The sequence below is a fragment of the Capricornis sumatraensis genome, chromosome 1 (genome assembly GCF_032405125.1).
Source record: "Capricornis sumatraensis isolate serow.1 chromosome 1, serow.2, whole genome shotgun sequence".
NCBI classification, from domain to species: domain Eukaryota; kingdom Metazoa; phylum Chordata; class Mammalia; order Artiodactyla; family Bovidae; genus Capricornis; species Capricornis sumatraensis.
The window spans coordinates 173,258,986-173,281,000 of NC_091069.1; the positions used below are offsets into that span (position 1 = coordinate 173,258,986).

At 37.5% G+C, this 22,015-nt stretch overlaps 1 protein-coding gene across 2 annotated transcripts in view; it reads right to left on the reverse strand.

The window, feature by feature from the left end:
- Positions 1-1,102: 1,102 nt before the first annotated feature.
- Positions 1,103-22,015, reverse strand: part of KPNA1 (karyopherin subunit alpha 1) — a 68,507-nt gene continuing 47,594 nt past the window's right edge. For both annotated transcript variants that reach the window (XM_068986591.1, XM_068986598.1), the window contains 8 exons: positions 21,794-21,882; positions 21,350-21,449; positions 19,354-19,517; positions 17,816-17,894; positions 12,471-12,596; positions 10,731-10,858; positions 5,333-5,511; positions 1,103-3,951 (listed from right to left, as the gene is read on the reverse strand). In XM_068986591.1, the coding sequence (XP_068842692.1) occupies positions 3,764-3,951; positions 5,333-5,511; positions 10,731-10,858; positions 12,471-12,596; positions 17,816-17,894; positions 19,354-19,517; positions 21,350-21,449; positions 21,794-21,882 (1,053 nt within the window). In that variant the 3' untranslated portion in view covers positions 1,103-3,763. The remainder of the gene's footprint in view (positions 3,952-5,332; positions 5,512-10,730; positions 10,859-12,470; positions 12,597-17,815; positions 17,895-19,353; positions 19,518-21,349; positions 21,450-21,793; positions 21,883-22,015) is intronic.

Consider the following 22,015-nt stretch of genomic DNA (forward strand, 5'->3'; position numbering starts at 1 on the left):
ATGAGAGCAGACTCACTGGACTAGTAGTGCCACATCTGGTCTTCATTACTTTAAAAACACACACACACATATATAAAGTTTTTAACTTCTGATGATAGAAAAAGGTAGCCACAAATATTTCTCAGCTGGGTAGACATATATATTTACTCTGCTTACCTCATAACAGAAGAAAAATGGTGCTAACAGAAGCTAACAGCTGGAGCTAACAGCTTCAGATGGCAAAAAATTCAGATGAGACTTCCACAATAGGTACACCTGTCTGAGCAAATTTTGGAATGTAAGAGGTAGAACGTAGTAAGTATGAAAAGCAAATAATACTTCTTCCTAAAAGTGGATCCCCTCTTTACTGAAAATCACTCTTAGACATCACAATTTCCAATATAGGCAGAAAGTCCCAAGCCCTTAAACAGCTATAATGACTTGCCTCTTGATATTAAAATGTTCACAAAATGAAAAATTCTTTAAGCTGAGGAAAACTTTCATAATGCAACCTCAAATTGGGGGGGGGTTAAATAACTGAAATATTTATTTAGCACTGGAAAAGTAAATTCATAGTTGCCCGTGGGTGGCCATGTACAACAGAGGATAGCTGACAAAGTCTGCTTAATAAAATATACAACATATTTTTTCTTATGCAAAATCAGCAACAATCTGGGATAATTCAGATTTATTATGGGGTAACTGTCAAAAGTTTATATCTGTGACAATAATGATGAAAAACAACCCAGAGTTCATTCAGCTTTTTCTGGCAGATGGAAGGTACAATCCTAGGGCAACAGAATTTTCAACAGTACAGCTGACAAAGTGTAAAAAGGTTCTAATTACTTAGTGACAACATAAAGTGTTCCATGGAGAACTGTGTCTCCTAAATCTCACATTCTTCATACCTATCACCTTTACCTTTCTAGGTGTCTTTCAGTCTAACACATATCTACCTGCTGATCCTTCAGATACAAAGTGTCTTTACATCCCAAATGTTATCAATGCTTCCCACCCCACCCCCCCAACTAAAGTTCTCATTTCAAAGAATACACTTTGAAAGTTTAGAGGAAATAATAAAGGAGAAAGGAAAATCAAGCCACTTTCCCCCAGAGCGGTATATAAAACTACAGAAGAGTTTTCCTGTGTTGAAATTAGCATGCATTTGTAATGACTAACATCTCAGTGAAAGTAAATTAACAGTCTGCCAGGTAGAGAACTAAAAACAGGACTTTTAACAGCTACCTTCTAAAATGTCCTTCTGTTACTAAAAAGGCTGCTTTATCAGTTCCAACAGTTATGATGGGATTTAATTTTTAATCAATTCCAACCTTTATATTTTAAAAACTTACTGCAAGAAAAAATTAGCTATCTCATGGCTCATGAACTTCTAGGACAGGAGCAAGATAAATTCCTCTTTTTTCAGACAGACAATAGACTATATTAGTTAAATGGATTTTGTTTTACTTCATTCATTGAGACACCTGCAGTTGCTAACAAAAACTCCCAGTGTATGCTTTGCTTGCTAATTAGGGGAAACTTCATTTTATATTTTTTCCATTCAAATTGATTTATCAAAACAAGCTGAAATTTTTAAAATTATCCAATAGAAGGGACATGATTTAAAACATCCTAGAGAAATGATGTTACCAGTAATTTACAAGTAAAAAAAAACTCAGCCACAAAAAATGTCAAAGCTAAAAACAAGAGTTTTACTATCATTCAGTGCTTCTATTACCCTTCTGAAAGAAGTTATATATGTGATGTAAAGGCAACATTGAAAGTTTTTCTTTAAATTAACCACCTAATTTGTCCCTAAAATTACAAAGAAAGTCTTTTACAGGTCAAGTGCAGTAAACTAAAATGTTCTTTCAGCACAAAGCAGCACTAGAAAAAGTAAGAGTTATAGAAGGAGTTGACTAGTTTTGCAGTGGCTGCTCCATCAATAACAGACATCAGCAGACGGTATCCATTCCAGAGCACAGACACAGCTACAGACTAGATGCGAAGAATGCGTCACACACTTGGCTGATAAATGTTCTTTGTCTTTGTATCTTTCTATTTTGAATGAAGTGGATTTCTTATTAAAGTTTAAATCAGATCACATAAGTTGGTGGTTTAAACAACATGATGAGGTATGAAAGCTCTGAATATCCCTAATGTTCAGCAGGATTTACCAGAGATATAACAGCTTGTCAGGGGAACTTTCAAATAGTTACACTTTGGGGTTATAATGAATTCTAGGTTTAAAAGGATATTCTCTTAAAAAGAACTGAGCAACTTTCCTTCAGAATTCATTTTGAACAGCACATCAACAAAAAATCTTCTCTGATAATGTCCCAACATTGAGTCAAGATGGCCAACTAGCACCAAGAAATCGTACTGAACTCAGTTGCAGTTCTCTTGGCAATTAAGCTTATTTTTCTCATTCCAGTCCGAGCACAAATGTGGATCACTGAAGACAGTACTGGAAGCGCCATTTGTAGGTAGAGGTCGTAGTCATTAAATGAGCCAGAAGGTAGAAACTTTATTTTATGGAAGGGACTTGACTGGGCAGCACTAGTAGGAGATGAAATGATTAGGGAACAATGAGGTCATAAGAAAAAGATCACTGCCCTTATTTGGGTTAAACAGGTCTGTCCAGAAGATGGTCACTGAAAATAAGGATGCTACTTATGCGCAGCATGAATACACTAGAATCCAGCTGCACCTAACTAAGAAAAAAAAAATCCCTAAGTAGCCTTTAGAAGCATATGTTATTTGCCAGTCACAGAAGGGAACAGCACCTAGGGTGAACTCCAATTTAATGAGGACCTTGATCAGGACCACAAAGCCTGAAACATTTGTTTTAATGCAGAAACAGCCCTAGTCACACTGGTTAAGTTTGGGGAAATCAGAGGGTTTTTTTTTTTTCCTGTTTTTAACTTTTTTATTGAATTACAGGATATGGTTTTGATCACTAAGGATTCTAAATCTTCATACCAGTATTAGAACTGTACCACTTCCAAACCCTAAGACATGTAAGACCAAAGAGAAGCAATAGCCATACAACTTAATATGTGCCCCTCTCCTTTCTGCTCTAAGGGAATCTTCAAACCAGTATCACATTTAAGAGTCAAAGTGTTAATTCTTCAGCATTCCTGACAACTAGAAGCACATTCACTGAAGGCTGAAGGTGAGGGAGCGGATGGTTTACTATCTGTGGAGAATGGCATCAATAGAGGAAAGAAAACCATCCAATCTCACTAAGGATTAATGCAAATTTGGCTAGAAAAAGCCACCAGTTAATCCAAGGGTTCACTGTGGAAGAACTCATGAAAAGTACTCTGAAGTACACAACAGGTCTAAACATCTCCCTTGTTGCAAGTAGTTGTGTGAAATTCAAGGTAAAGATTTAGTCTCATCTTTTAATGTCAGTATTTTTCCCACATTAAAGGGAATGAGGAGTCCTCTTTTTCCCCCCCACAAAAAAAGGGAGCCACATTAACATGTGCATATTCCCATGACTCTATAATATGTAAGTGCGGATCTCGAAAGCCTAGGGTTTTCCATAACAGAGTGGGCCGTTCTGGTTATTACCCTTTTATTAGAAGGGTATTCCACCACAGAGAGCCAAAGGTTTTCCAGATGTGTGTAAGAGAGCAGGTGCGCAAGGCAAGCAAATGAGCGCAAACAGTATTATGGAAAACATTTGAGAAGTTAGCTCCATGAGGACTGTGGGCTCCACAAGAGGACTTGACTGGGTAGCCTGGTCTGACACAGGGACATGAAAGCAGAGATTGCTTCAAAGCTGGAAACCTTCCATAGGTGCCTCACACTGCTGGAAGATGTACTGCTGCTGGCTGAGGTCAACCTGGGGTGCGATGCTGCTGTCCTCATCCTCCGTCCCAAAGTAATGCTCAATAAGATCAAAGGCCTTCTGGTAGATCTCTTGGTTTTCATGACTCTGTAAGAATTCAATTTTATCCAGGCCTAAAATGAAGAATTTTTTAAAAATCTGTTAGAAATTTTAATAAAACTGTATTTTGCCATGTTTGTTTCTCTGATGTAAAGGAAGATTCTCTACTTACTTCTCATAAGCATTTTGCAACACAGAAAATATTCCTCCAGTTACAAATGAACAGAAGTATTGCAAACTGACATCTTAAATGTGTGTGCAAGCAACAGCCAGTCCCCAGAAGCAGCAATTTCTGTAACAGTCACATCATCCTGTGCCTAAGGCCAGTAGCAGAAGTTTTCCCACTGGACTGTGTCTGTGGCCTAAGTTTATTCTTAGCTCTGGTTCTATCTATCCAGGCTCTGAGCTAACCAGTATCATTTCAACAAAGGTGTAACATCCATAAATCAATCAGCCAGAATCAATTTACATTGCTTTAAGGAAGAAATCCAACCAGGACAACTAGCCAACACATACTCCCTTTACTAAGTTTAAGTACATCTGAGCTAGGCTTTCTTTTACCTATAGCTTATAAGCAATCTAATGGCTACAGCAATACTGGAAATAAATGTTAACAGTGTTCAGAAAAAAAAACATATACATATTAAAAACCATATATATATATACACACACACATGCAAAAATTAACAAGATTTCTACAGCAAAATATCTGGATAAAGGAACATTTGTCTTTTTATACATTTCAAAACTTCTTACACTATGCAGGAATATAGTTTTTATAATCAAGCCTTTTACAAAGTGGTAAACTGCTAAAGTCATTTTAGAAAACAATTCTGCATTATCTGATAAATCTGAAGATGCCTGTCCCCTATGACCCCTAATTCCAATCTTAGGAATAAACACACCTTAGAGTAGTGGTTTTCAATAGTGGCTATACATGAAAATCACTTAGGGAATGTAAAAGTTATCAAGTACAATGGTAAACCAATGATTAAAGGTACAGTTAGAACTGAGATTGGAAGAATGAGGAAACCAAAAGGCAGATAGTGACTCGACTGTTTCTAATGAAACTAGAAATCTTTACAGTTAGGAGCACAGAACTGGGAAATGCAATGCAAAATCAGAAGTCTAAAATCTTAGAAAAGAAGTGGAATGGGGCGTTGTCTACAGTAGATATGGGTGCTCTTGAGGTTGAGATGTACTAGTAAGAATACAAAAGTATCATAATGGCGGGCAGCATCAGGGAACAGAAGATCCTAACAGTCCAATGTAAAAAGGGCTAAACTTAGGATACTTGCTTCTCTTCACATCTACAATGCATCTGTTTTCCCATCCTGCATACTAAATATTTATAGGAGAAATTTTTTGTATGAGTTTGCTAATGACAGGTGTGAACAGGCCAGAAAAGCACGGAGGAAAAAAAATAATTTCAGGACATCTATTAATCTCGCTTACCATAAGCTTCTTCAATCAAAGCACAGTAAGGATTAATGCCAGTGCCATTCCTTTTGGCTTCTTGTTCTCCAAGCCTCAGGATATTTTCCAAGCCATTTAGGGCAACCTGTACGATCTTAGAGTCCATGACTGTGAGGAGATCACAGAGTGGCTTGATACAGCCCAGTTCTACGAGGTACCTAAATTGATAGAACAATTTAGTCAAACAAAGCTTTTAATTTCATAAAACTTTTGGTGGGAGGGAAATCCTAAAATTCACTGAAGAAATAAAAGTAGGCACTCATTCAACCATACAACCTACACCTTGTCCAAAACAGTCCAAGAGACACTGATAGCAAATAAACATGAAAAGACACTCAACATGTGTCATTGGGAGGCTGCAAATCAAAACTGATGACCCCACACATCTGTTAAAATGGATAAAATCCAAAACACTGATAATATCAAAGGCTGACAAAAATGTGGAGAAACAACATTCTTTTTTTTTTTTTTTGCTTGAGACAACATCTCATTTTTTGCTGGTGGGAATAGAAAATAAGATAACCACAGTGAAAAACAGCTTGGCAGTTTGTTTTTTTTTTAAGAAAGCTTTCCATATGACCCAGCAATCACACTCCCCAGATAGTTACCCAATTACGATGAAAATTTATGTCCACACAAAAACCTGTACAAGAATATCTATAGGAGTTTTATTCCTAACTCAGGTAAATGAATAAACTATAATTATCTAGACAATGGAATACTGTTCTTATATAATCACCAAGTTGTGTTCAACTCTTTTGCAACTCCAAGGACTATAGGCCACCAGGCTCCTCTGTCCATGGGATTTCCCAGGCAAGAATACTGGAGTCGGTTGCCATTTCCTTCTCCAGGGGATCTTCCCCACCTAGGGATCAAACCCATGTCTCCTGCATTGGCAGGTGGATTTTTTTACCACTGAGCTACCAGGGATTCAGTGATAAAAATTAAATGAGCTATCAAGCTATGAAAAGATGTGAAGGAACCTTAAATGCATATTGCTAAATGAAAGAAATTAGTCTGAAAAGACTCCATACTGCATGATTCTAAATACATGACATTCTGGAAAATATAAAACTTTTATAAAGGCAACAAAAAGAATAGTGGTTGCCAGGGATTTGAGGGGTGGGGTAAGGGTGTAGTGATGAACAAGTGAGGAAGAGGGGACTTCTGGAGCAGTGAGTGATGCAGCAATAGTGGAAACATTCATCAAAATCTGTAATTGTACAACACAAATAATCCTCAATATAAAATATGAATTTAAGCTAATAATGTATCAGTACTGGTTCTACTGTAAAAATGTAACCATACTAAAGCAAGCTTTTACTAGAAGAAATTTACAAAGTATACAGGAACTTTTACTATCATCTCAATTTTTCTCTTCTTTTAAAAGCCTTAATTTTTTAAAGTTTATATCATATTTAGCTTTATTATTTACTATGCAATGACTTTAATAGTATCATGCATAATTTTATTTAAATATTTACTGATAATTTAGATGATATGTCCTTTGACAGGCTAGGTCACTCAAATACAGACTACATAGGCCAAAAGCCACTTCTGACCATTTCCCCTTCCTTTACAGCACAGTTTTTAGTCACTAAAACCTGTTAACCATTCCTTCAACATATCTATATAATTCTCATTGTTTCTCTTTAAAAAAAAAAAAAAAGCCTCCTTAGATTAGTTGCTGCAAATTTGAAAATCATAGAAAAGCATAAAGAAAAATAAGAAGTATCCAGAAATGTGCTACATATAAGCAGGATGACTTTGGACAAGTTATATAATCTGTGTCTTAGTTTCCTCAAGTAGAAAAATCTGGGAACCACACTAAGTCTGTCAATAAACGCCAGCAAAATTTTAAAAGTAGTTACTTAAACAGATGACTTACATATCTGCACTTAAACTCCATTGGCCTATACAGGCAACAGCAATTGGCTATTTCAGAGACTTGTTCAGAATCTCCAAATTGTCCTCAAGCTTGATCCTGGTCTACGTTTTATGTGATCTCCTCTCCCCACTAGAAATCTTGGTTCAGTGACCTCTAATCCTTATATTTTCTTTTAAAACCTCATTACTTTTATAATACTATCTGGTTGTAAAATGTTTTATTATGAAAACCGGAGGAGGCAATGGCACCCCACTCCAGTACTCTTGCCTGGAAAACCCCATGGACCAAGGAGCCTGGTGGGCTACAGTCCATGGGGTTGCTAAGAGTTGGACAGGACTGAGCGATTTCACTTTCATTTTCACTTTCATGCACTGGAGAAGGAAATAGCAACCCACTCCAGTGTTCTTGCCTGGAGAATCCCAGGGACGGGGGAGCCTGGTGGGCTGCCATCTATGGGGTTGCACAGAGTCGGACATGACTGAAGCGACTTAGCAGCAGCAGCAGCAGCAGAAGTGTACTGAAAACTTGATTCAGGATTAAAAACAAATTTTAAGTTATAAAAAGCTTCTAGAACTTGTATATAATTAAATGAATAAATACTGACTAAAACTATTTTAAAACTACCAAAAAATGTGCTAATAAGTAAATTCAGAGTTTTGAAGATGTGAGCAGATTTTATCTGCAAAAACATGGTACTAGTACTTCTTGTATTCTGGCACAGTTCATTCAATGAGCTCTGGGTTCCCAATTCTAGCCATTTAAATTATACCTCCTTACAAGATCAGAGGAATTTAAGGTGCTATTTTCTGCTGCAATCACTCATCTTTGGAGACCATAGTGGTGTTTCACTATTGATACAAGTTTCTCCGAAGTAACCTTCATCAAAACAGAGGACCAGGGGAACTGGGCTGTTAGGAGATGGAAAGTCATACCACTTTGAGAAAAGCATGGTTCAAGTCTGGAACTCGCTCCAACGAATGGTGTATTTCAAACACTCGGATAAAGCAATCACTGATGCTAGGTGGCTTTGTGTCAGGAAAGGCTTTCGTTAAGAAAATTTCTGATGAGCAACAAACTCACTGTGTCTTAAACCATCTCTCTTAAGACAGGATTTTGCTTCTTCTGTGTCCTCATTTTTATCAAAAGCGGCACTTTTTTCTTCAGTCTTTGGCTCTTTCATTTCCTTTTTGATCTGTTACCAAATCCTATAGCTTTCTTTCCCATATTTAGACCCGTACCTCACTGCTACAGCTATTATACATATATTTTGCTCACACAGCATGCAGGATCTTTAGTTTCCACTAGGGATCAAACCTATATGCCCTGCAGTGGAAGCAGTGGAGTCTTAACCACTGACTGCGAGGGAAGTCCAAGTCCTTACAGCTATTACCGTAATTTTGGCCATCACTATGTACTAAACTATTAATACTACAATGGCACCTTAACTGTTCTCTTTCCTCTCCTCAAAACACTGTCTTCTTCGTATCACTTTTAATATTAAAGACACTCCAAAGTCTTCCCAATAGCCAAGATTAATGCCTTCATCCAGTTTTCAAAGTCTATCTATCATTAAATTCCTCATCCCCTATAGAGAGATTGATTTGCCTCTTCCAATAACATTTACTGTGCACATTCCTTCATGATATTCTCTCCTCCAAAACTACCAAATCTCTACTCAAATGGCAAGTTTCATCTCTTTTATGAAACTTTAACTCCAGGCAACATTATTTATCCTTCAGTTTTAAGAACTGTAGTATGTATTAGCATTTGATTATATTTAACCTAAAATTATGAAAACTTCCCAAGTTATTCATAACTGGTCCTTGCATCTAAATCTTATCTTCTCAACAAGAATAACCAAAAGCCACATAGATGTCTTTTATCAGTAATAAAGTCAGTTTATTTTCTATAATTTAGACTAATATTTTCATAATAACTTTCAATATAACTCTTTAATTAAGAAAAAATGGCTAGGAGATTGATAATTAACTTCATTATTACAAATAGCTATGCTGAATTTTAAAAAGGGATAGGAGCCATTCCATTCCTAACAGAGCAAAACACCCTGAATACTTCCTGATGGATACCATAGTATTTTTTAAATGTCTTTAAAATATATACATGTCAATTAAGAAAACATACTGGTATAATATATAGTGACAATAATTATAAATCTGAATCTGAACATAAAACTTGACTGTCAACTGTTCTGCATGTGTGTATGTTAAGTTGCTTCAGTCATGTCCAATTCTGTGCGACCCCATGACTGTAGCCCGCCAGGCTCCTCCATCCCTGGGATTCTCCAGGCAAGAATACTGGAGTGGGTTGCTGTGTCCTCCTTCAGGGGATCCTCCCGACCCAGCGTTGAACCCGTGTCTCTTACGTCTCCTGCACTGGCAGCCAGGTTCTTTATCATGAGCGCCACCCGGGAAACCCCATCAACTGTTCTAATAAACTTCTATATTACTTCATTTTACCGCCATCTGGTGGTGACATTTAAAAATCATAGTATTCCAAACCAGAATTTTGAAGATTAAAAAAGACCCAATCTCATACAAATACGTTCTGAAGACCAGTTGCAGTATCTCCTATACATGATGAACTTTACTGAAATGGCTACTGCATGTGTTAATCTATTTAAACTGTATTATTTCAGGCATATACTTCTGATTTTCTGTAGCTGATCAATTTCTGAAATCTTAGGACTACTTTACCTTCTCATGTTGAAATTCCAAACTCAGCACTAAAAGTCAGCACTGGCTGAGCACCTACGTTTAATTCACAAAGAAACAATATCAGAAGTAGCTATGTTTCCCCCATGTTACATATATAGAAAAGGTGAATGGTTTAACACTCATTGGTAACCATCTTCTCCTCATTTGAATTCCCCAAAGTATATTACGGCAAGATATATCCATAATTAAGCATTTGATTATATGTTATTCTTTTGAGGAATTGATTCCTATCCATATTTATGCACTGTGTAGCCATTAAGGTTGTAAGTTGCTGCTCTAGGGGCCATTTAAGTCTCAATCTAATATAGATCTCTCCCTTTACTGAATAATAGTACTTTAGGAGACTTGCCTCTACTAAATTTGGCACTTTCATACTTCTCTTTCAAGTCTGTGCATTTCTATTATTAAGACATCTAAATAAGAAATAGCAAGTTAGCTATTAAAGTTGGACTCTTAAGAATTCTACAAGTAACCTACCGGACTACCCACAATGTTTTTGATTATGCAGCTTTCAGAGAAGGCTCAAGCCACCCCCTTTAAGTATTTCGACGGCCTCAAACCTCAACTATGCCTTCCTTCTCACATCCCAGAATTATCTTTAGCAAAAAAGAATGGGCAAAATATTAAGATATCAAATATACACTTGAGTCTAATTATGAAACTAATAACAATCTTCCAAGAGGTCAGAGTTGGGCATTCTCAACTGGGAGACAGAATGATTTTCTTTATAAGACACAACTTGGCTAGTACTTACTTGATCTGTTCAGCTGATCCTCCAGAAGTTGCATTTGTGATGGCCCAGGCAGCTTCTTTCCTTGTCCGAAACTCAGCAGTCTGTAATATACTAATGAGGGCTGGGAAAATGTTGGCATCTATCACAGTCTGAAATTAAAGAAAAAAAATTGAAGACAAGGAAATTACAAGAGATACAAAAATATTCATGATGCTACTTATAACTTTTCAGCTAGCTTTACTAATGTCGCCCTTCCCCTGTTGAAGATTACCAGAAGGAGTTAACTCCTCATTATCCCAAACTTTTTGGCTACACTTAGTTACACTAACATATTCCCTGGAGTTTGTGACCCTGTAATCTCCTACTTTTCTATTCTACATGGGTTCTTTTCTCTTTTATTGTTCTCTCTTATTCCATTCACAATAACAAATTTTAAAGGTTCAATTCTCTGTTCCTCTGCCATTCTCCTTTCTTTCATAGCATCCACTCTCACATGTGTGTTCTGCAGCTCCAGTCCCCATTTCTCACTGGAATCGCAGTCCAAGGTGGCTGAGAGCTTAGTTTATATCTGCTATCCACCTTAAACATATCATCTGCTCTATCAGGTCTTTTTTCAAACCTCTCTAGTTCACAAAGGCTGTTCTGTATTTATTTATTCATTCTAAATTCAATCAGTCACCAAGTCTCCCTTACATTCTCAATTCATCTTTTCCTTTAGCACTGCCACTATTTTACTCCAAGCCACAACCTCCTACCCAGATTACCAGAATAGCCCTTAGTTAGACAGAGTACTTTTATTTAGTCCCTCTCATATACTAAAGTAGTCTTCCTCAAATTGCTTTCTTCATGTTTCTCCTCAGTTCAAGAACCTAAAATGGGTTATCATTTCCTGTATCAAAAATCTGAGGAATTCTACATGAGAGCTTGATGGTAGCAGACAACAAACTACAGCTGAAAACATGCTATAAATTGCTATAGCTATAAATCTCAGCCCCTGACAGCCTTCTGGGGGATGACTAACAATGTTTTCCTGGTCAAGAACTCTATTACACCACTGAAGGAAATCAATTAAGTTTAGTGGAACGATGCTTCATCTTGGTTCTGTCATTTACTGAAGGTATCTGTGAGCAAACCATTTTATTTCTCTGAGCCTCAGTTTCATCTTTAATCAAGAATGTTGGATTAGATGACCTCTACAATTCTACTCAGCTCAAAGTCTATGGTATATCTGTTCTACCTTGTTGTTTCAGCCTTTCTCGTGGTCTATCCTGAAACATCTGGCCCACTGTCTCTCAGCTGGGTCACTCTCCCACTAATACAAGAACAAAAATCAAGGGCAGATAACCATTTAGAGAAAACTAGGTCCCCAAAGAGTCATGAAAAACTGAAGCAATCTAACACAAGTCCATTAAAAAATAAATAAATGTTTTACTTGGCAAGAGTAAAAAGCCAGTCTACTTAGCATAAAGTCCATCAAAACATTTTGAAAATACAAGATACTACGTCTCAGATCTTGGCAAATTTTCAAATATTTAAGGCAAAGAGAAAAAGCCAAAGCCTGAGTGTAAGTTTCAAAAGACTTAACCTCTATAATGCAATAAAAAACCAAGGTGTAGACTACGTAAGACAGCACTGGAAATTAGTGGTGTCCAAGGCAATAAGGAAAAAAATATATACACACACACACATACACTTTAAATGCTGACTGAAAAACCCTCAAATAATAAAAATATAGAATAAAGATGGGTGATATGAGATTACCTGGATCTGTGCCCTATTTCCAGCTGTGATATTAGATATTGTCCAACATGCCTCCTTTTTGATAGACTCCTTTGGGCTACTCAGCAAATGCAACAAACTCTGCAAAGCTGAGCAATTCAAAATTACCTAAAGGTAAAGTTTGAAAAGGTTACTTATTGTACTGATCCAAACAGAAGTAAATCTCTAATTCACATACTTTATTTTAGGAAAATACAGGCAAAAAATAATAATAATCTCTCCTTGAAATTTTAGACTTAACTTTATATATGTAAAAAAGTATTCACTGCTAGTAAGAATTCATTTCTAAGATTATCAAAGCAATTTCATTATATATACTCACAACCACTAAACAATGTGCCTTATTCACTTTACTATGCCTTATAGAATATTAAAATATCTTTCCAGTAAGTGACCAGAAATTAGTAAGTGGTCTCAGAAATCAATACATACTTAGTTAAGAATACCAGGTGCTTTACAGGATACAAAGATTGAAAATACATGCCCCCAGCTATTAAACAGCTTACAAAGGTGAAGAAAGTAAGACAAATAAAAGCGAACAAGGAAATCTACTCTACCGGAAACTAAAATCATAAAGTTATAATGATTAAAATAATATGTGACAGGCTCAAGAATCAATCATTAAAGAAGAGAAAAGTGAAAGTGAAAGTTGTTCAGTCCTGTCCAACTCTTTGCGACCCCACGGACTATACAGTCCATGGAATTCTCTAGGCCAGAATACTGAAGTAGGTAGCCTTTCCCTTCTCTAGGGGATCTTCCCAACCCAGGGATCGAACCCACATCTCCCACACTGTAGGTGGATTCTTTACCAGTTGAGCCACAAGGGAAGGCTCTAAAGAATAGAACAGCATATCTAGTCTAGAAACAAATGCAAGTATTTATCAAGAATTAAGTATATATACCTTTTTCTTCAAGAAAGGATTAACTGACTAGTAGTCTTTTTTAATAGATGGTTCTAGTGAAGAAGAACTAAAGAACCTCTTGATGAAGATCAAAGAGGAGAGTGAAAAAACTGGCTTAAAACCCAATATTCAAAAACCTAAGATTATGACATCTGGTCCTATCACTTCACAGTAAATAGATGGGGAAAATGTGGAAATTGTCAGATTTCATTTACTTGGGTTCCAAAATCAATGCGGACGGTGACTGCAGCCACAAAATTAAAAGACATGTGCTCCCTGGACGAATAGCTATGACAAACCTAGACAGCGTATTTAAAACCAGAGATATCACTTTGCTGACAAAGGTCCATATAGTCAAAGCCACAGTTTTTCCAGTCGTCATGTATGGATGTGAGAGGTAGACCATAAAGAAGGCTAAGCACCAAAGAACTGACACTTTGAAACTGATGTTGGAGAAGACTTGAGAGTCCCTTGGACTGCAAGAAGATGAAACCAGTCAATCCTAAAGGGAATCAGTCCTGAATATCCACTGAAAAGTCTGATGCTAAAGGTGAAGCTCTAATACTTTGGCCACCTGATGTGAAGAGCTGACTCACTGGAAAAGACACTGATGCTGGGAAAGACTGAGGGCAAGAGGAGAAGAGGATGAAAGAGGATGAGATGGTTGGATGGCATCACTGACTCAATGGACGTGAGTTTGAGCAAACTCAGGGAGATAGTAAAGGACAGAGAAGCCTGGTGTGCTGTATGTAATTCATGGGGTCGCAAAGAGTTGCACATGACTCAAGTGACAGACTGAACAACAAGGACAACTAAAATAAGGGGTAACTAGTTGAAAAAAAATTTTAAATCAATTCTTAACCCCAAACAGTTACTAAAATAAATTTGCAACCTATTTAAAGAGTAAATATAAAAAACCATAAAGCAGAAGAAAATATTAATATAAATTAGCCAGTTAACAGCTGGTTTGGAGGACAGTGAAGGACTTTATAAGCATTAAAAACAGTAGAAGAAATTATAGGGGAAAAATCAAAATTTTACCAAACAAAAACTTGTGTATGTCAAAAAATTCATGAAAATTAAAATGGACAGCAATGTGAAAAAGCATTTGCAACAGAAAAGGTTGCTGTCTTTAGCATGTAAACTGATAAGAGAAACTACAATTTTAATAGCAAATTACCTCACAAAGAAATGAAAATTAAAATGAAGCCAATTTTTGCCTATTAACTCAAAAAGTAACAAAACTTGTAGTTTAACAAGTACAGTCATTCCAAATAACAGTATAAAAAAGTCACAAAGCAATCTGTTAAATGCTGAATATGTCGTGTGGAAAATAAGCATGTCAGAAGTTAAAGAATTCCTTGAGAAGGAGTAGTAAGAAAAAAAAGAAAACATGAGTGAAACTTAAGGAAAGGTTCTGTACCCAAAAAAATTAACAGGAGGCTAGAAAGAAGAATGCAACTAAAACACTGCAGTGCAAATTCCTAAGTCTTTCAAGGTTCTTTATCTCACAGGCATTAAAGCTCAATGTTTCTAGGAGTAAAAAAATGTGAAGTTATTTTAGAAAAGTTTAAGCAGTTTTATTAGGAAGAATACTGGAGAAGGCAATGGCACCCCACTCCAGCGTTCTTGCCTGGAGAATCCCAGGGACGGGGGAGCCTGGTGGACTGCCGTCTATGGGGTCGCAGAGAGTCGGACACGATTGAAGTGACTTAGCAGCAGCAGTAGCAGGAAGAAGACACCGAGAGGGGTAAATGCCGGGGAGAGCAGGAGGATAAATACGGTAGGTTACAGCAACAACCCCTGTATGTGAGAAAACAGGGCCCAAACTAAGGTAATCAGGTGTGGACCTAGAAACAATGAAGGGACTTGCCTGGTGGCGCAGTGGGTAAGAGTCTGCCTGCCAATAATGCAGGGGATATGAGTTTGATTCCTGGTTAGGAAGATTCCATATGCCACAAAGGCTGTGCACAACTATTGAGCCCAGGCTCTAGAGCCTGCATGCTGCAATCACTGAAGCCTGCATGTTCTAGGCTCCATGAGCCACAACCTACTGAGCCTGTATGTCACAACTACTGAAGCCTGCACACCTAGAGCCCGTGCTCCACAACAAGAGAAACCACTCCAATGAGAAGCCCTCACACCAAAATGAAGAGCAGCCCCTGTGTGCTGCAACTAGGGAAAGACCACACCAAGCAACAAAGACCCAGCACAGCCAAAATTCAATAAAAACGCTAAGAACCCATAAGACCTGCTGACTTGCTATCAAAAAAAGTAATGAGAGATGAAGACAGCAAACATGACTGCAAAGTTTCAAGAGTGGGGGAATAAATCATACCATTAATTGAAGTGGGAAAAATCAAAACTTGGAACTCACTTTGTGGGTGAGAAGATAAAGTGAGACACGTACTGGAAACATGTTACTGGAACTTGAAAGAGATCAGAACTATATATAGATTCAGAACTTCATTTATTAGGTAAATATTTTTTGAGTCTCTACACACTGTGCCTGGGACAATTATAGAAGAACAAAAGTGAACAAGATTGACACAGTTCCACCTCTATAAGCTTATAATCTAGCAGACAGTTATCATACAGTGGTAAGTGCTATGACGGATGAAACAAAGGAGGGAGCACCTAATTTAAGAGTTAGCTTCTCAAAGAAAATTAAAAGTAAGACTTGAAGAATGACAAGACATTAGTGGCAGAGTGCGAGTTTGTGTAAGGAACTGGTCAGAGCAGGGATGGGGGATGGAGACATATATTCCACGCCAAGGGAAGCAAGCTCTGTGTTAAATCTCAGAACCCAGGTGTGTCCCAGCTATTACACATAGGAATAAACAGGGCAAAAGCATAGAGCATGACATGCGAAGGGGTAGACAAACTTTTTTTCAATAGCAAATACACTAATATGGTTTTAAAATTCAGAAAATAAAAAGGACTATATAGTTTTAAGCTTCTTTTCCATTCCTATACCCCAGCTACCCAGAGACAACCAATGTTATTAGTTTCCTGTGTGTGCTTCCTGAGAAATTTTATGCAATTACAAACACACATATCTATTGTTTTTTCCTCCTCTCCTCTCCTTCTTACACAAATAGTAATGTTTGCTACACACTATTCTGTGCCTTGTTTTCCTTTTTGAACAAAAGAACCTGAAAAACATTCTATGTATTAAAACACGCTTAATAGGTTCTTCATTCTGTTGCATAGCATTTCATTATACAGGTGCCAGACTTTAAAGGATCTTAGAACACTATCCAAGAACAATCAGGGGCTATAAAAAGACTTTAAGAGAATGACACGATCAAATTTGCATGTTACAAGCATCCTTCTGGTGACATGGGAATAGTACAGTAAGAAATGTGTGAACTAAGCACTGCAAGGAATGAGCATAGACGACCATCATTAGTGACTGATAAGAAAGGTAGAAGAAAGGCAGTAACCAAACTAATGTCAGGTTTTTGGCTTGGGTGACCGCTGGGGTCATTCACCAAAACAGGAATGTAAATAAGCAGAGGGCCAGATATACCAGGAAAAACAACAGTTCCTCTGTGGACAGAATCATTTTAAAGTAAATATTAAGAGCTGGAAGACAATTGACAACAAAGTCTCTTTAATTTTATAGAATAGAAAAGTAAAGACATTAAATGTCTTGCTGAAAGTCAGAGCTGGTTAAGAAACAGCTACAGCAGAAACCTAATCCCCTACAGAGGATAATCCCATAAAGAAAAAAGAAGAGGTAAAGGAGCTTGCTCAAGAAAAACAAATGGTCAATGAAGCAGGAGACCCGAAATACTTCAACATCACAGAAGCCTAGGAAGATAATTTTAAAGATGATGCCAATGCATCTGAGGGATCAAGAATAAAAAATAGCTAGAAGTGAGTGACGTATCTTCATATAAAAGTTGAGTGGACTAGAGGATCACATTAAGAACGGGGAGGGAAGATCCTCCTCACTTAGGAAACTTACCATTTACAGAATGGAGGAAGCTACTAGGGAAGAGGAGATGAAGCTGACAGAAAGGATGCTACTGGAAACTTCTGATGCTTATAGGAATCCCTTCAAGTAGAAGTAGTGAGAAATAAATCTAACCAAAAGGATAAGCTGCACTATTGTGTGTGTGGCCAGTTGCTCAGTTGTATCTGATTCTTTGTGACCCCAAGGAGCCCACCAGGCTCCTCAGGAACCCAAGACTGCTATAAGCAGTAGATCAAGACAGAGATACAAGTAGTGAAGGTATTGAAAGTAGCAGCCAAGCTAACATTTAATAAACATTAATGAAACAAAGTATCAATTCTCCCCACTAATAGGGAGTTAAATACTGTAATAGAAATATATTCATGGGGGGGGTGGGGGGGTGGGGGGGTGGTAGGTTTCAATGTGCTATTTGGGAAGGAAGAAAAGTTACCATTAATTCATACCTGTGTCTGAATATCATCTCCTGTGACAATGTTTCCAACAGCCCGCAAAGCAGGAGAAACCACTTTATAATCATTATGCCTGCAACCATAAAAAGAAAAGATGTATTATATCCAACAGTAACATCTGTAATCTCCTTTCCTTAGAGCTAAAACCCAAGAGATAAGTGATAGGATCTTGGACCAGAAAGGTACAAGGAACCCTATCAGGATGAAGAAATGCTTCTGGTGTACCCAAGAAGGACTGTCTTTCCCTTATTTAATATTTTTAGATAAAAGCTACCAATCTGTCCTAAAAACCTTTCTCAAGTATTTTATCACCTAGAGTCCAAGTTTTCCCTCTCATTCTTTAAAACAGGTTTCATTTCCTCTTTACTTAGTTTCCATGGTTGCTGGGATAATAGAGAGCAACAGTAACATTTATATAGCACTTTTTAACATTTTACAAATTATTTCATTTTCACAGAAATAAAAACACGTCAACAGTTGAACTACCTTGAAAATGAGTCAGGCTCCATACTTCAAATACTAAACTCTTTCTACTAAACTTCAGCTCACTTAGTGGTCTGAAAACCCCCTCCAAAATCTTTTACATATCTGAGGACAGATATTAAGTTTTGACTTCAGGCTAAATAAGTTAATATCCTTTAACTTTCATTAGATATCTTTTCTCTCCCATTTAATGAGATTGATCACTCTTCTCAAAACTATGCCAGTTTCTTCACATTTAAGATCTGATGACCAAAAAGAAATGGTTAAAATATATAGTAAAAGTGACTAAAGAGTACGAAAGATTACTTCCCAGATTCTGAATGCTGTACTTCTGACTCCTCCAGCGTCACACTGCTTTTAATTCACAAAAGCACTATGCTACGGGATCTGTACCCAGTCTGTGGGCCAGCTATCATCCCAGCGTTTTATACTCTAAATATTATACCGTCTAATCCATTTGATGTGTCCTCTTTGGGACAATGTTTCCTTCCATCTACTTTGTACTTACTCCAATAAATTTCACATGGCTTATAATTATACTACTTCCCCATTACGTTATCACTCTAATTTTTTCTTCAATAGTATTTTCTAAAAATTTGATTAATACAGTCTCAAATTAGTTATGCCATCAGCATATCTTCCACTTCATAAATGAAAGGGATCCAAAGAGATATAGCAAAATAAAATTCAAAGTCTGACACTAATCTAGGTTAAGCTTTAAAGAACTTAGACTAAGTGAGCCTAGACCACGAGACAAAAGATAAGTTTGCCATCCAGTGGTTTGTCTCAGAATACTAAATATGAGCTAGAATTAAGTAGATCAGTTTTCCAAAGGTTTTTGCTGAAGGGCTGCTTACAGAGAAAGAGTGAGAGGCTCTTTATAATCCTCAAAACAAAAAAACAAACAGATTTAATGTGAATGTAACAAAGTAACAAAGGACAGTAGCCTAAAGCACAACAAATCAGTATAATACATTAATATTTGAGTATCAGCAACTAGAATACTAGTATGAGAGACAAGAGAACACACTTTCTTAAAGATATCTTACATCAACAGCTCCACAAGTCTCCTACACACTCCTGCATCAATGACTGCTTGAATTTTATCATTGGGTCCATCTGATAGATATGAGAGGGCCCAGCAGGCATCAGCCAGTACATCAGTGTCACTGACAAACAGCAACCAGGAAAGCACATTCAGACAAGGGGAAACCTGTAAAGGAAAGGTGACATGATTATGAAATTCAATAAAATAAAAGCAAGTGAGGAGCGGGGATCCAGAAAGCAACCAGGCACACACCTGCTGACTTCTGGGGTGATTAATACTCCTAGAGATGGAGTAATAAGTGGCCAAATGACATTTCCACCTTGTAGTTTACTTTGATGAAGTAGTCAGAGCCCAAGGAAAACAATTTCAAAGAGCAAAGTTTAATATATACCAATTCTCAAGGTGGGATTCCTTATCAAAACACTCTCTGTGGTTCACAGACAAAGCAATTTTCCTAAGTGCTAAAGCCAGGAAATTCTACATTTTAGATACTTTGTTATGAACAAAAAATGCCACATTTAAGGTTAGTTCAGAGCTTTCTACTGGTAGTGAAGACTTATTCCAAATTCAAACAAAAACAAAGACCTCAGTTCAGTTCAGTTCAGTTCAGTTGCTCAGTCGTGTCCAACTCTTTGCGACCCCATGAACCACAGCACGCCAGGCCTCCCTGTCCATCACCATCTCCCGGAGTTCACTCAGACTCGCATCCATCGAGTCAGTGATGCCATCCAGCCATCTCATCCTCTGTCGTCCCCTTCTCCTCCAGCCCCCAATCCCTTCCAGCATCAGGGTCTTTTCCAATGAGTCAACTCTTCGCAGGAGGTGGCCAAACTACAGGAGTTTCAGCTTTAGCATCATTCCTTCCAAAGAAATCCTAGGGTTGATCTTCTTCAGAATGGACTGGTTGGATCTCCTGGCAGTCCAAGGGACTCTCAAGAGTTTTCTCCAACACCACAGTTCAAAAGCATCAATTCTTCGCGCTCAGCCTTCTTCACAGTCCAACTCTCACACCCATACATGACCACTGGAAAATAGCCTTGACTACACGGACCTTAGTCGGCAAAGCAATGTCTCTGCTTTTCAATATGCTATCTAGGTTGCTCATAACTTTTCTTCCAAGGAGTAAGCATCTTTTAATTTCATGGCTACAGTCACCATCTGCAGTGATTTTGGAGCCCCCAAAAATAAAGTCTGACACTGTTTCCACTGTTTCTCCATCTATTTTCCATGAAGGGATGGGACCAGATGCCATGATTCTAGTTTTCTGAATGTTGAGCTTTAAGCCAACTTTTTCACTCTCCTCTTTCACTTTCATCAAGAGGCTTTTTAGTTCCTCTTCACTTTCTGCCATAAGGGTGGTGTCATCTGCATATCTGAGGTTATTGATATTTCTCCTGGCAATCTTGATTCCAGCTTGTGTTTCTTCCAGTCCAGTGTTTCTCATGATGTACTCTGCATATAAATTAAATACGCAGGGTGACAATATCCAGCCTTTACATACTCCTTTTCCTATTTGGAACCAGTCTGTTGTTCCATGTCCAGTTCTAACTGTTGCTTCCTGACCTGCATACAGATTTCTCAAGAGGCAGGTTAGGTGGTCTGGTATTCCCAACTCTTGAAGAATTTTCCACAGTTTATTGTGATCCACACAGTCAAAGGCTTTGGCATAGTGAATAAAGCAGAAATAGATGTTTTTCTGGAACTCTCTTGCCTTTTCCATGATCCAGCGGATGTTGGCAATTTGATCTCTGGTTCCTCTGCCTTTTCTAAAACCAGGCTGAACATCAGAAAGTTCATGGTTCATCTCTTACTAGCGTGTGAGATGAGTGCAACTGTGCGGTAGTTTGAGCATTCCTTGGCATACCTAGTTTTCTAGAAACAAAATTCTAACATTTTCGTTTATCAAAAATCATTCACTTTCTATTCACATTAACATTGGTTGCTACACTCTTTTAACTGTACTTTTTCTGCCAATTTCCCACAAGCATAATCCTTACCTTTGCAAATTCTGGAGGTGGACTTTTCCCTCTACAGAGATTAGACAAAGCCCATACTGCATTCCGGGTCATAGTCAGGCGGTTCTGCTTTGAAAATAACCTGTAAGTATAATGATGCAATTGGTAAATGATATAATGGGCATCAATTCTCTGATGGCATAAGATAAATATTTAACCACTTAATGCTACTGATAGACAGATGTCTTCAAATAGCTCTTCTCCAGAACAATAAAGTCGAATTCTAACACAAAGAATTCAGAATTTTGGCACTTCTTTTTACACACCTGAATAAGACAGTGCTCAAGGAAATGAGCTGAACAAGTTAATAAGAAAATATTTGTAATGAAAAGCAACACTAGGAAATCCAAAATGATTTCCAAAGATGCACTTGTTTCTGAGGAACGTCCCATATTTTTATTACTCACAAAACAGAAAGAAACTTACTGCAGAAGAGGGGGAAGAATATTGCAGTCTAAGACATAGTCCCTGCACATGGTACTATCTCCAGCAATGTTGCCAAGAGCCCAGACTGCCTGTGAAAGAATTATTCATTAATGACAGGCTGTAGAGTTTAATTTTCTCATAGTTCTTTCAAAAAAGATGCCAATAACACAGTAGCTAATCAACACATTGTACATGAACATTAACTACTAACACTTCTAAGCT